This window comes from Haematobia irritans, chromosome 1 (genome assembly GCF_050003625.1).
Source record: "Haematobia irritans isolate KBUSLIRL chromosome 1, ASM5000362v1, whole genome shotgun sequence".
In the NCBI taxonomy this organism is placed as follows: domain Eukaryota; kingdom Metazoa; phylum Arthropoda; class Insecta; order Diptera; family Muscidae; genus Haematobia; species Haematobia irritans.
Window position 1 is genome coordinate 10,643,741 of NC_134397.1, and position 16,365 is coordinate 10,660,105.

At 33.6% G+C, this 16,365-nt stretch overlaps 1 protein-coding gene across 2 annotated transcripts; it reads left to right on the forward strand.

Moving 5' to 3' along the window:
• Positions 1-2,175: 2,175 nt before the first annotated feature.
• On the forward strand, positions 2,176-3,237 carry Uxt (Uxt prefoldin-like subunit). Of its 2 annotated transcripts, none has more exons than XM_075289187.1 (2): positions 2,176-2,326; positions 2,657-3,237. In XM_075289187.1, the coding sequence occupies exon 2, from the start codon at positions 2,666-2,668 to the stop codon at positions 3,095-3,097; it is 432 nt and encodes a 143-aa protein (XP_075145302.1). In that variant the 5' UTR covers positions 2,176-2,326; positions 2,657-2,665; the 3' UTR covers positions 3,098-3,237. The 2 variants fall into 2 exon arrangements, with proteins under 2 accessions (XP_075145302.1, XP_075145303.1); XM_075289188.1 differs by lacking the exon at positions 2,176-2,326 and adding an exon at positions 2,345-2,513.
• The last annotated feature ends 13,128 nt before the right edge of the window (positions 3,238-16,365 follow it).

Here is a 16,365-nt window from a genome sequence, read left to right on the forward strand (position 1 = left end):
AGGACGCCAATAAGAACCACTGCAAACTATCAGAAAAAGTGCATTTTAAGGTAATTGTAGAAGAATCATTGTGGTCAAGTAAAACACGATTGTGTAGATGTTTATTGATTTGATTAAACATTTATAATTTCTTATAAATATAGCATTTTTGGGTTTATCTCATCACATTTAATATAATTTTTTGCATTAATAAAAGAATGATGTTGAGTTATAAGTAGCAAGTTACATATTGCAGCGTCTATCAGCCAGTTTGTTTATTTTCGATGGAGACAGCGTGCCTGGAAAAATATTTGAAAAACGATCACTTTATTCTATTTGGAAAGTCGAAAATTGTTCACCATATACCTTTCACAATTTTAAGCGTAATATCTATGTTTTCAGAACTTTATTTTCGTTTTTATTTAAATAAAATATAAAAAGCTGGTTGCGCTTGGCGTTTCACAAAAAATAAAATGGCTCTTCTAACAGTAGTGATGGCAAAATACTTTCATGTACATTTTGTACTTTTTGATATGCTTCCCCCATCACAGTTCGCGATGGTTGTGGTGACATTTACGAGTCTGTGGTAGCGATGAGGATGAAATGGAACTTTGAAATGCTGGCAGGGCAGTACCGATCAATTTAGTGTTATGTTTCATAAAATTGAGGAGCTCACCACCAGCATAGTGAGACCTACAGCAAGGGAATCAACAAACGATTAGTATAACCAAAAGTTGAGTATATTAAAAGAATTTTAGTTGAATCATGGGACGCGCGTAAAGGTGGGTATTAAGTTCGAGTTTAAGGTGAGTACTAAGTTCGAGTTTTTTCACTAAAGTGAAAACTAAATCATTAAAAAAAGGCATAAAATTATACATATTTGTTGCATATTTTATTATAACTTGATGGGGAATAGCCCAAAGCAAGTTTTCACAAAGTTTGTATTCCTTAAAAAGTATTATTAAAGAAAAGTAATCGTGAAAAAATGGCGATTTTAGCGGCTAAACTCGAACTTAATACTCACCTTTAGCCGCTAAAATTCACGATTACTTTTCTTTAATAATCCATTTTAAGGAATACAAACTTTGTGAAAATTTGCTTTGGGCTATTCCGCATCAAGTTATAATGAAATCTGTATAATTTTATGCCTTTTTTACTAATTTAGTTTTCACTTTAGTGAAAAAATGACGATTTTGGCGGCAAAAGTCGAACTTAATGCGCTTTACAGACTATCAGTTATTCCGGACGACAGTACTCGTGTCGAACATATCCCATATATTGTGCACATTATCAGTTAAGTCCGAAGGCATAATCGATACTGCTGCATGTTTATGGGATCGATAACACATTTACCGATTATTTAGTCATCGCCGATATGTCGTACCGATCCGACACACTGTAAGATTCTTTACAAACACCGACATTCGGTCCGGAATAACTGATAGTCTGTAAAGCGCATAAGGTAGTATTTGCAACAAATAAATAGTAATATCAACATTAAGAATTTAGATGGTATGACGCTATAAAATTTGCAAGACGGGGAAAAACGTGATCCCTGCCAAAATTTTTTGAATTTGACGGCGCTTCTGAGAATCCCCACCACGTCGAAAAAATCGTATACAACATCCAAAACTCGTCGGAAAAGCGTCGTCACTATTGAGAAGTTGTACCACGCCAAGTTAAATTAATAAATTTAGAACGACGCCAATAAGAGCCCCTTCAAACAATCACAAAAAGTGCATTTTAAGATAGTTGTAAAAGAATCATTGTGGTCAAGTAAAACACGATTGTTTAGATGTTTATTAATTTTACTAAACATTTATAAATTCTCATAAATATAACATTTATACGAATATCACATCACATTTAACATAATTTTTTCATTAATAATAGAATGATGATGATTTAATTAAAAAATTTCAATTAAAAAATTAATTGGATAAATTAATTTAATGATTAATTCAGAATATTTTTTTTGGGTGCACAGTAGAGTTTAGCCTCCCTTTTGTCCACTATTCAAAATAATTTAATTAGTGTATAAAATAATAATGAAGTCAGCTTAGATGTTCGAAGTTCACATATTGTATATTTTGTTTCTTTCTGTATAGTACGCACCCACTTACGCTACACAAATACGATTTTATTTAGGTAAGGCCGTAGTATTTCTTGTTGTCTGTTGACAATGAAAGTTGATGATAAATACTTCCCATCTCCGGCAAGAAGAAGAATTTATTTGTAAACAAGAACAAAAGAAGAATCCACATTTCTGAATGAAATTAATTCATAAGAACTTAACCATAATATGTGAATTAGGAAAGAACAGTTGATTAGGAAAAGCTAATTAGAAGTAAGTACGACAACCAACAATTAGTGGACAAAAGACAACTGACAAACTGTGCTTGTTGGTTTGTCCAAACCGGCATAAAAAATTTATGCCTCAGTAACGCTGAGGAAATTTCTGAGTTTACCAAAGCTTCTCAAAAGTGGTATCATTGTAATATAAAACACAGTTCGATCTCGGCTATAAGAAGAAGGTCCTTTGTCAGTGAGCTAATGGGGAATTATGGATTACTTCAATTTCATTTTTCAAAGCCCCAGTATTGTCATCAACGACAACATTGAATTCGCTTTACTTTAGTAGGTTTTTACCACTAACAAATTTTATTTTTTCTTTCAGGTTACAAAAATGTCCCGCATCTCCAATGAAAATCTGGAGGTTTTCATTAACGACTATCTCAAAGAAGATTTGAAACATTTAGAAAAATACATTAACCTCTACAATGAGGAAATTATGGAATATATCCAATTGAAGAATACCATACAAACAATGCGTGACAATCTTCCCGATGGTTATAAGACACAAATGAACATTGGTGGCAATTTTTTTATGGAGGCTAAAGTTGATGATTTGGAGACCATACTAGTGGATGTAGGCAAAGGCATTTATATTCCATTTACCGCTGAAGAAGCCCTTAAGTTTGCCGATGTTAAAGTGAAAATGTTGAATAATGAATGTGATGTGCTGCGCAAAGAGAGCATTAAGAAACGTTCCGAAATTAAGGTGGCCCTAATGTATATGGCAGAGCGGCAACAGTTGATGGAGAAGGAAAAGGATTAGAAAAAAACTCCCGGTGGAAAATCTACGTTTTTTTGGATACGATAAGTCGTAGATAATAGTTTTTAATATAAAATCTCTTGTTGAAGTTGTAAATACGAAATCAAAGTACCAAAATTCATATTTATTGTCAAAGACCTTTATATGGCCACAATTGTAGTTTTGGATAAAGCCCATAGCTGGTATCTCAAAAGACAAATATTTCTACACATAATTGTGTATAAGATTAGGAGAATTATTAGTGATTGTAATCAAAATGGAAAAAGTCAACCTTTCCATATTTTTATACCCTGCCCCACACTGTGGAACAGGGTATTATAAGTTAGTGCATATGTTTGCAACACCCAGAAGGAGACGAGATAGACACATAGTGTCTTTGGCAATAATGCCCAGGGTGGGTCCCTGATTCGATCTAGCCATATCCGTCCGTCCGTCTGTCTGTGAACACATTTTTGAGATCAAAGTCTAAGTCGCAGTTTAAGTCCAATCGCCAGCAAATTTGGCACAAGTTCCTGTTTTGGGTCAATCGGTTCAGAAGAAATCGGTTCAGATTTAGATATAGCTCCCATATAGTATATCTTTCGCCCGATATGCACTTATATGGACCCAGAAGCCAGAGTTTTACCCTGATTTGCTTGAAAACATAACGCTTGGTCGTATAGTCAAGTGTGCAAATTTGATTGTAATCGGTTCAGATTGTGATATAGCTCCCATATAGTATATCTTTCGCCCGATATGGACTTATATGGCCCCAGAAGCCAGAGTTTTACCCTAATTTGGTTGAAATTTTGCACCAGTAGAAAAATAAGTACTATAGTCAGGTGTGCCAAATTTGATTGAAATCGGTTCAGATTGAGATATAGCTCCCATATATATCTTTCGCCCGATATATACTTATATGGCCCCAGAAGCCAGAGTTTTAGCCCAATTTGGTTGAAATTTTGCACTAGGAGTACAATTACTAGTGTAGTCAAGTGTGCTACATTTTATTGAAATCGGTTCAGATTTGGATATAGCTTCCATATATATCTTTCGCCCGATTTTCCGTCATATGACCACACAGTTCAAAGTTGTAGTCCGATTTACGTGAAATTTTGCACAGGGAGTAGAATTAAAATACTAAGTATGCATGTCAAAGTTGGTTGAAATCGGTTCAGATTTCTATGTAGCTTCCTTTTATATGATTTTCTGATTTGGGCAAAATTGACCAAACTACCCTCATTTTCCTTATAAAATCGCCACTGCTAAGTTGAAAACTTGTAAAAGTGACTCAAATTTTCCTTTATTTCTAATACATATCTATCAACCGATAAATCATAAATATACTTTGGCGAAGTTGCCCCACAATTGGTTCAGATTAAAATGTTTCACATATTTATACCCTGCGCCCCACTGTGGAACAGGGTATTATAAGTTAGTGCATATGTTTGTAACACCCAGAAGGAGACGAGATAGACACATGGTGTCTTTGGCAATAATGCTCAAGGTGGGTCCCTGAGTCGATATAACCATGTCCGTCCGTCTGTCTGTGAACACATTTTTGTAATCAAAGTCTAGATCGCAATTTAAGTCCAATCGCCTTCAAATTTGGCACATGTTCCTAATTTGGGTCAGAATAGAACCCTATTGATTTCGGAAGAAATCGGTTCAGATTTAGATATAGCTCCCATATATATCTTTCGCCCGATATGCACTAATATGGACCCAGCAGCCAGAGTTTTATACCGATTTGCTTGAAATTTTGTACAAACATAACACTTAGTCGTATAGTCAAGTGTGCAAAAATTTGATTGAAATCGGTTCAGATTTCGATATAGCTCCCATATATATCTTTCGCCTGATATGGACTTATATGGCCCCGAATTTGGTTGAAATTTTGCACTAGGAGTACAATTAGTAGTATAGTCAAGTGTGCAAAATTTGATTGAAATCGGTTCAAATTTAGATATAGCTCCCATATATATCTTTCGCCCGATATGGACTAATATGGTCCTAAAAGCCAAAGTTTTGGCCCAATTTAGTTGAAGTTTTGCACAGGGAGTAGATTTAGCATTGTAGCTATGCGTGCCAAGTTTGGTTGAAATCCATTCAGATTTAGATATAGCTCCCATATATATGTTTTTCTGATTTCGACAAAATATGTCAACATACCAACATTTTCCTTGTAAAATCGCCACTGCTTAGTCGAAAAGGTGTAAAAATGAATCTAATTTTCCTAAACTTCTAATAGCGATAAATCATAAATAAACTTTTGCGAAGTTTCCTTAAAATTGCTTCAGATTTAAATGTTTCCCATATTTTTTTACTTACATTGTGTTCCACCCTAGTGCATTAGCCGACTTAAATTTTGAGACTATAGATTTTGTAGAAGTCTATCAAATTGTGTCCAGATCGAGAGATATTAAAATGTATGTATTTGGGACAAACCTTTTATATATAGCACCCAACACAATTGACGGATGTGGTATGGTATCGAAAATTTAGATCTACAAAGTGGTGCAGGGTATAATATAGTCGGCCCCGCCCGACTTTAGACTTTCTTTACTTGTTTTTACTAACATAGTGTACCATCCCAGGGCATTAGCCGACTTAAATTTTAAGTCTACAGATTATACATTTTGTTCAGATGAAGTCAGATTTAAATGTATGTATTTGGGACAAAAACCTTTATATATAGCCCCCAACACATTTGACGGATTTGATATAGCTGGATTTACAAAGTGGTGCAGGTTATAATATAGTCGGCCCCGCCCGACTTTAGACTTTACTTACTTGTTTTTTTTTTTTTTTTAATTTTTCAAAATTTGCAAAAGTCCATAATTTGCGATTTCGTTTTTGTTAACAGGAAACTATTGGTCTTTGATCTTTATAAAAACTTGAAAAAAAAGACTCTGACTTTAGAATTTTTGAACTGCGATTAAATCCGATCATTTTACCGTATGGCTGTATATACAAAAATATCCCTTTTCAAATATTTTTTAACATATATGTTATCATCTAGAGATATTGTCGGAATTACCATAGATGTATTACGCATCATAATCCTATGCCGTCTTTTTCGGCCAACATCCTTTGAGTCGTTTTTCAAAAATATTTTAAAGCCGAAAATGTCTTTGGCTAAAAATTCGATTTTTGTATCTGTACATGTAGAGTTTATTTATTTTTTTTTAATGAGATTCTAAATTTTGTTCTTAAAGATTAAAGCCCAAATCTGAACATCGTTTCCTATTCGTATGTACTATAGATATAAAATATGTGCTTTGTTCCATAAACCCAGAAAATTATCAATATGAAATGGATTAATTTTTGAAGTTTATGAGAAATGAAACAAAAATATATCGAAATTTAATTTAAAGATAAGCCTGGCCAAGTATAGATAAAAAACTTTGAAAAATTGGCCCACTTTTTATAGTATGTATCCAATGTTAATAAGCCTTTCAATAAATGTATATACGAATATTTTAAGACTAATATAATTCTTTTTGTGATCTAATATTAAATTGAATAGCCTGTTAAAAGTTGTGTTTGATTTTTCTAATTGCATATGCATATATTTACAACAAATCGAGTTGGTAGGCGTGAATTTGCACTCTCACCATAGCGTATGAGATCAATATATCACCCTTAGGATGGCAAAATTCTAAGGATATCTTAGATGGAATAGTGAAAGGTGTACATTCAAGAATACCAGAAAGGGCCGAATATAGGCACAAATTGCTTTAGAATAAAGATAAAATCTAAGGAATTAAGTAATATCAGCTCCGAACGCATTGAGCACATAAAATACCAACCTACACACAAAAATTTTTTTTCTGGTTCAATCACGATATTAGTTGATCAATTAATTTTTTAATTGAAATGTCTTCAATCACAGAAATGATAGTATCAATTAAAAAATTTATTGACAGTCAATTAAAATATTAATTGATCCAATTAAAAACTTAATTGAAACTCTTAATTTGTGTGATTGATTTTTGTTTCAATTACAAAAATTTGTTAAATCAATTAAATTTTTAATTGAATATTTATTAAAACTCAATTAAGATTTTAATTGGAAAAATTTTCATGAAATTTGTTTCTGTGTAAGATGAACTGAGATCGGGATATACACTGTTACAACAACAATAGTGGATTAAAGAGGATTAAACCAGGAGCTCGACATCCACATTCTTGGTCAGAGCATACCCACGTACAAGTACCCAAAGATTCTTGCCGTAAAGATTGTTCCTCTATAGTACACTGCTCCCCGTTAGGAATCCCAATATAAGCGAGACCCAATGGAGGAACTTCCAGACCGTATAGAAATACTGCCCTTCGGATTGTTGCTGGAGTAGCAAAAAGCTCTCATTGAGGCAAGACTGCGACATCTTCATCAACCAGCAAAGGCGGGCACACTAAAAAATGCCAAAGCCATCTGGTTCGACTCCAAAAGGGACTTACAATTGAGAAGTCACCTGCTCAATGATGAAGAACAATGCCGCCCTTCATTGTCTGTGTATACGGCAGCGGTTCAGAAGGCGATCTCTTCCTAACAGGGCACCATTGTAGTGGGAAGAAATCCACCGCCTATCAGCTGTGTTGTTTGTGGTAGAATTTCCGATCCTTGGAAAAATTGATTGTCGACGGTCTTCACTTTAACGCGTGTACCCTCTACGATATCTGTCCGAATGAAACTTTTCTAAACTATTATTGGAGAAAATGTTGATTAGTATAGGAAGAGGTTGACAGATAACTATCTTAGGTTCTAGTCATGCTAGGCATATATTTGGCCAAAATTAGTGTCAAATATTCTTCCAGAAGCAGTTTCAAAATACAGTGAAACCTCTAAGAAGTGGACACCCACGGTCGTCTAAATTTTGTCCACATTTTGGAGGTGTCCAATTATGAGAAATTAATTTTAATCTATTAATATAGCAAGCGACTTACCACAATTGTACACAGAAAAAAAACTTCACGCAAATTTTTCCAATTAAAATCTTAATTGAGTTGTAAAAAATATTCAATTAAAAATTTAATTGATTCAACAAATTTTTTAATTGAAACAAAAATCAATCACACAAAGTAATAGTATCAATTAATTTTTTAATTGGATCAATTAATTTTTTAATTGACTGTCAATTAATTTTTTAATTGATACTATCATTTCTGTGATTGAAGACATTTCAATTAAAAAATTAATTGGATCAATTAATTTTGTGATTGAATCAGAAAAAAAAATTTTTGTGTACGGTTTGAGAGGTTTCACTGCAACTGGACTTTTCATTATAATCCTCCTGCACTAAAAATTTTTGCCCTATACCTAATCAGAGTACCATGATGAGTATGGTGATAATTTTTTATTTCTTCCAAATAATTACCCTTGCATCATGGGTTCAATTCCAGTTTCGACCAAACATCAAAAAAATTTTCAACGGTGGATTATCACCTCTCAACTTTAAGGGAGCCGCCGTGGTGCAATAGCTAGCATATATAACCTTGCATATAAAAGGTCGTGGGTTCGATTCCTGCTTCGACCGAACACCAAAAAGTTATTTTCATCGGTGGATTATCCCACCTCAGTAATGCTGGTGAAATTTCTAAGTGTTTCAAAGTAGAGGTGTGCACGAGAGTAATATTTTACTCACGCTCACGCACACTCACGACGGAAAAATCTTACTCACGCACGATATTGTTTGGTGGACTCACGCTCACGCACACTAACGAAAAGAAAATTTGTACCCACACACACTCACGCACGAAAATGTCGCCACTCACGAAAAATACCGTGACTCACGAAAAATACCGTGACTCACGAACAATTTTTTAAGTAATTTACCTTAGCGACGTGTAAGAAAACCTGAGCATTATTAAAATAGAGAGCGTTATTGCACTCTTAACACCCCAGGTGTCACTAAAATTGTAAATTAATTTAACTCTTAAGCATTTTATGTTGGTGAGCGGGATTATTTTCGTGAGCGTAAATCTTTACTCACGCACACTCACGAAGATAATATATTCTTGATTCACGCTCACGCACGACATTTTAGTTTGTTAATCACGCACACTCATGCCGTTGCCATGAGCGTGACTCACGACTCACGCGTGAGTCACGACAATTTCGTGTCACGTGCACACCTCTATTTCAAAGCTTCTCTAAGTAATTTCACTACAATGTGGAATGCCGTTCGGACTCGGCTATAAAAAGGTGGAGCCTTGTCATTGAACTTAATATGGAATCGAGCAGCAATCAGCGACAAGAGAGAAGTTCACCATTGTGGTATCATAATGAACTGAATAGTCTAAGGTAGACAACCTGAAATATCAGGTTGCCTACCTAACCTAGAATTGTTCGAAAATTGCATATCCGCAGGTCTCTAATTTTTAATGATTTTTTTAGTTTTTCTATAAAAAGCCCATATCGAGAAAATGAGGAATGAAATTTGCAGTAGTCACAGTAGATGTTTCAGACTGAATATTTGCTCAACTAGTCTTGAGCTTTGTAAGAAGTAATTCCATTGCCTTTTTAAAATACAATGTCTCGCTGAAAGCGTTCTTCGAAGTAGTATCGAATATTCGTGTAGGAAAAAATAGAGAAATTGTTTTTTCATTAGTCGATAACTCTAAGCCCAAATTTTACAAATTCTTTGTACAACAGGAAATTTCAAATCGAATTCCAATTTGATAAAACTCAATTCAGTTTTTAGAATAATCCTAAATGTAGATTCAAAATGTTTACCACTCTTCAATAGATATTGGATCAAGTAATCCTACATGCTACCCCCATAAATATGCGAAATATCAGCCATATAGAATACGAGTTAAAAGTAGCTCCCATAAATATGCCTTCCACAGAGTCCGGTCCGCCTGACCTTAGCTTGATCATAGTACTTCTTTTTATTTTGTTTAACGTATCTGCATTTAATTGTTTAAATTAATTTAAGTTAATTCTACTTAACCCTTTTGAATTTTTTTTCCGAAATACTTTTACGCTGTTGTTATCATGCAGCATTGGTCCCCAATGCAAAACTTTCATTTTGAAACTTTGCCCAAAAGGAAACCCACAGAAACAATAAAAATAATACAATACAATAATAACAATAATACAAACAACAACAAAAGTATTATAGTTTATTTTGTTATATGGTAGCGGGGTTACTTGTATCTGACAATGAGTGGTTTTGCATCTTTATCCGTTAACATCAGCCAGGAGATTGTGGCTTATCTCTTATTCATACCTAGCTACAAGTACATTGAGGATAGACAATGGACTAAAGTCCAACTAACCATACGCAGCAACACATCACATCTTCATCATCGTTGCCATCAATACCATGTGAGCATAGGTGTTTGTTATAATCATGGGGGGTCTTGCTAAGGGGGCCTTCTGGCATGATGTGGACAGTGGAAGGTATTATGATTCTAGATATTTACAATCGATGAAAAATTTGAATAATTCTTGCAGACTTGACTAGCAGGGATTGCAATGAGAATCAAAAAGTTAGGTTTGCGTCTTCATCGCAATATGGAAAAGTGAACTTTTTATCTGAGATTTTGAAAAAGTCGGTTTTTGCATAAGCAATTTCCCATAGATTGAAAATATAATTGAAAATTACAATTGTCGGAGAGATGGAGTAGGGGTCTATAAATCGAAAATCGAATAATCGATTATTCGATTTTTGGCATGAAAATCTAAAAAAATCTAAATCGATTATTAACCTAAAAATCATCGCAAAATCGACTTCAGTTTTTCAAATAATTTTTTATTTTGACTATCAAAAAGCGATTTTAAAGTTTTATTCATTGGTTTCAATTGAATTGAAATGTAGCTACACCCTCACAAAAAATCGCTTCTGTAACATATGCTCCCAAACATATTTTGCTTCAAGCATATACATTTTTGGGTATTGCCCAAACATTTATGTTTGATCTCTTCCAATATATAATATGTTTGAAAGCATATTGGTCTAAACAATATATGTTTGGGTAGTCTAAGTTCCAAACATTTTGTATTTTTGCATCCAAATTCAATAATGTTTTCTTCCAAAAAACAATATGTTATTATGTGAACATATAATATGTTTGGAAGCATTTTGCACCCAAAAATATTATATGCTTAAAAAAATTCTCCCAAACAATATTGTGCTCAAAATTTTATTTATTTATTTATATATTTACAATCATAATGAATTATGAAAATAAACAGGTAATATAGGTGCTAACAACATAGGTTTTCGACCTGAATGCTCAAAATTTTGTTTCTGCCTAATTGTATATTCGCCCACATCTTTCTCACTTCCACGAGATTTTTTAGTTCTTAGCACCTTTTTCTGTAATACAAACATTGTAGAAGAAATTATTCAATTTTATGATTTTTTTATTTTAATTTTACCTTTTGCCGGACGGGGATTCGAACAGCGGACCACACAGTTTGTAAGGATCAAAGAAGTAGCTGATCAATTGCCCAAGGAAAAATAAAAAGTTAATTTTGTAATAACAAGCAACAACCACCAACTTAATTCAATATCGCTCCCTGTTAAATAGCGCTCCAAGCTACTAAACACATATATGTTTATGGGCTATTTCTAAATTAATATATGTTTGCATCCACGCATATTATATTTACAAACATTTTATGTCCCAAACATAATATGTTCTAACATATTAACATATATGTCCCAAACATGTTATGCTAGTTTATGAACATTATATGCTTGCACTCAAAAATATTGTGTTTAAAAATGTGTGTTCCAAACATATAATGTTTATAGCCAAACATATGAAAAACAGTCTTTTTCATCCGTGTAGATGTGAGGAAACGAGTACATATCTCTTAATTTTTATTTATAGAATTCTATTACCAATAATAATAAAAATTCTGATTTATTAAATAAAATATCAAATTGGTGGAAATGAATAATTATTTGGGAAAATAATGATAAATGATTCGTACATCTTAAAAATTTTAAAGTGAACATTTTAAAAATATATTATGCGCTTTGCAGACTTTCAGTTATCCCGGACGACAGTGCTCGTGTCGAACATATCCCATATATTGTGTACATTATAAGTTAAGTCCGAAGGCATAATCGATACTGCTGCATGTTTATGGGATCGATAACACATTTACCGATTATTTAGCCATCGCCGACAAGTCGTATCGATCCGACACATTGTAAGATTCTTTACAAACACCGACATTCCGTCCGGAATAACTGATAGTTTGACTGGAATAATTTTTATTTTTTTTTTTTATTTCAAAATTTGAGAAGGTCAATTCCGACGTTTAGAGTTGGTTAGTCGAATAGTCTAATATCCCTGTCAACATTTCTTGAATATGACGGCGCTTCTGAGAATCCCCAACACGTCGTAAACATTCGTATACGATATCAAAAATTCCTCACAAAAGTGCCGTCACTATTGAGAAATTGTACCACGCCAAGCATCGCATGAGTGCAATTATTAGGTGCCTTTTTAGATAAATTTAGATCGATGCCAATAAGAGCCCATTCAAACTATCAGAAAAAGTGCATTTTAAGATAGTTGGAAAAGAATCATTGTGGTCAAGTAAAACACGTTTATTTAGAAGTTTATTAATTTGATTAAACAATTATAAATACTTATAAATATGACATTTATACGACTATCACAACATATTTAACATAATTTTTTGAATTAATAAAAGAATGATGTTGAGTTACATGTAGCATGTTACATGCTGCAGCGTCTATCAGCCAGTGTGTTTATTTTCGATGGAAAAATATGTTGAAAATTATCACTTTATTCCATTTGGAAAGTCGAAAATTGTTCACCAATATACCTTTCACAATTTTAAGCGAAATAACTATGTTTTCAGCCCTTAATTATCGTTTTTTTTTAATAAATTATAATAAGCTAGTTGCGCTTGGTGTTTCACAAAAAATATAAAATGGCTCTTGTAACAATAGTGATGACAAAATACTTTCATGTACCATTCGTACTTTTTCATATGTTTCACCTATCACAATTGGCGATAGTTGTAGTGTCAATTACGAGTCTGTGGTAGCGATGAGGATGAAATGGAACTTTGAAATGCTGGCAGGGAAAAGTCGATTTTTTGACTTTTGTATCCATATTCCGTTTGTGAGTTAGATTCGTGTAATTTATTCGCCCACAAGAAAAATGGTTTATTGTTAAAACGGTTGTTCGATATTTTAATCGAATCAATTTTCGAGAACTCAGAAGTGAATTTGACGATTTTGAAGATTACAAAAGGTCGACTTCCACTTTTTTGACAAAAAATCGATTTTCGCCGTTTTTTACAAAAAGTCGATTTTCGACTTTTGTATCCCAATTTCGATAATAGGGCTGTTTTCTTTTTGCACTGGATACAACATTTGTATGGGCTATCCAGAACATCGTTGCACTGGTGTTCTATCCAGAACATCTCATCAGTGCAAGTCGCGCCGATCTAGCCAGATTGTGTTTTGATAAAGTGACGCTTCATCTATTCACAATAGCACTTTATTGTGACTAATTTATGGAAAAACATGTAATTCAAATTGGTATAGTGTCACAAATAATCGCAGCAGTAAATATTTATTACTAATTGGAGCATTTCATACATTACAAAAGCAAGATTTCACTTCTTTTCTGTGATTGTTTTTAAACAGCTGATGACAGTGTTGCATATTTTTGGAGATGCCTGGATAAACGAGTACTCTGTTTTCTTTTAGTCCTTCACGGCTTAGGGTATCCAGTGCTAGAGGAAAACAGTCCTATTAATGCCGATTTATGTAATCTCCCAAGAGAACCGATTACTATTTTGGCTTTCTGAGCATCATTAAGGCCCAGATTAGCATCCCAGAGCCCCGTGTTTCCCGCTTCTGTCCATATGTGTGGCATTTATTTGCATTCATTTGGAGTTTATGGAGTCTTCGAATAATTTCATTTGAACAAATGTTGTGTTAGTTTTGTCTAAGTTTTTCCCTACAGTTTACAGTTTTTCTTCGGTTTTGTGTGTCTTATTTTCATGCTTATGTCTCAAGTTTTGGAATTGTTTAACCATGTTTCCTTTCCATACCACTAACATATAGAGAAGTTTGTATTACCTTCTTGTCTTTGGCAGCATTGTGGTTTATGGGGTCAAATTGTTCAAAACGTTTGGAAATTGTCTTTGCCTTTGAGTTGGCTTTTGGTGAATTTAGTGTGGGGGCTTTTGTTCATATCGAGCAAAGGAATGAGTATCTACTACTAAATGGTAAAATGGGAATTTGAAACATGAGGAAATTGTCTCCAGTATCCTTTAGTGCTGTTGCTTGTTGGTTGATCGTGCTACATTGTTTTCCTCATGCTAGTTTGGTATTTCTACCCAAACTGGAGACTATATTGAGATATAAATGAATACAAATGCTCAGGTGTAGTTTTAAAAAAATATGGGTTTGTGGGTGGGGTTGTTGGAGTGTCTGTTCCTTCATCGAATTTTATAATGTTTGGTTTGAATTATATGCTAATTTGTAATAAGACCGTTTAACACGAGAAACATGTGTGATCGATGTTTTTGTTTTAATATCACAAATTTTTTTTATGTAGAAACATTTTAAATTTAAAAATTTTGATTTATTGCTATTTTTGAATTAAATGTTTATTTTTGATTATAATTATTATTGGATGTTTTCTTGGAGTTGAGTAAGCATTTAATAATAAATTAATGTTCAAGCTCGAGGTCTTTTGAATATTTTATTTAATTTTCCCAATATTTCGCGATTACCATAGTGAATCGCTTCTTCATTTCATAGACCACCTGAAGAAGCTATCCATTATGGCAATCGGGAAATATTGGAAAAATACAAAAAATATTCAAAAAACTTCGAGTTTGAAAAAACATTAATTTATTATAAAAAAAAAGATCGAAGAAAATCAAAGAAAATTCTAATAATTGAACATTTAATATCCTAATTAAAGTTGGGAATTAAGTTTGAGTTTATCCGTTAAAATAGAAAATCGAAAATACAATTGGAAAAGGTTATTTTCTTTAAAACTGATTATTATAGAAAAGTAATCGTAAACAATTATATACAGCAGTAAGTTCGGCCGGGCGGAATCTTAAATACCCACCACCATGAATCAAATATAATAGTTTCAGGGCGGTTTGATGACAGATATTTTCCCAAGCAGATCAGTTCAACCAGTACGCTTCCCGAAGATAAATGTAAAGATTTTACCTATGAAGGCTAGATCAGATTTTTTTCTGTTGTTTAAGAAAATTTAATATGCTGGATGAAAAAATTGGATTTAAAAATTGTTAAAATGTCTTTAGCGCTGTACGAAGTTCGAGACAGGTACAATTTTAGTAAAATTTATTAATTTGAGAGTCTTATAAACTCAATTTAAGCAAACTTCTGCCATTTTAGGAAAATATGAACTATTTTATTTTTTAGTAAAATTGTGCACTATATTTGTATACAACTTTTTATACCCTCCACCATAGGATGGGGGTATATTAACTTTGTCATTCCGTTTGTAACACATCGAAATCTTGCTCTAAGACCCCATAAAGTTAATATATTCTGGGTCGTGGTGAAATTCTGAGTCGATCTGAGCATGTCCGCCCGTCCGTCCGTCTGTTGAAATCACGCTAACTTCCGAACGAAACAAGCTATCGACTTGAAACTTGGCACAAGTAGTTGTTATTGATGTAGGTCGGACGGTATTGTAAATGGGCTATATCGGTCCACTTTTACGTATAGCCCCCATATAAACGGACCCCCAAATTTGGCTTGCATACCTTCTAAGAGAAGCAAATTTCATCCGATCCGGCTGAAATTTGGTACATGGTGTTACTATATGGTTTCTAACAATCATGCAAAAATTGGTCGACATCGATCCATAATTATATATAGCCCCCATATAAACCGATCCCCAGATTTGGCTTTCGGAGCCTCTAAGAGAAACAAATTTCATCCGATCCGGCTGAAATTTGGTACATGGTGTCGGTATATGGTGTCTAACAACCATGCAAAAATTGGGCGACATCGGTTCATAATTAGATATAGCCCCCATATAAACCGATCCCCAGATTTGGCTTGCGGAGCCTCTAATAAAAGCAAATTTCATCCGATCTGGTTGAAATTTGGAACATGGTGTTGGTATATGGTCTCTAACCACCGTGCCAGAATTGTTCCATATCGGTCCATAATTATATATAGCCCCCATATAAACCGTTTCGAGATTTGGTTTTGGAGCCTCTTGGAGGGACAAATTTCATCCGAGTCAGTTGAAATTTGGTACATTGTGCTAGTATATGGCCGTTAACA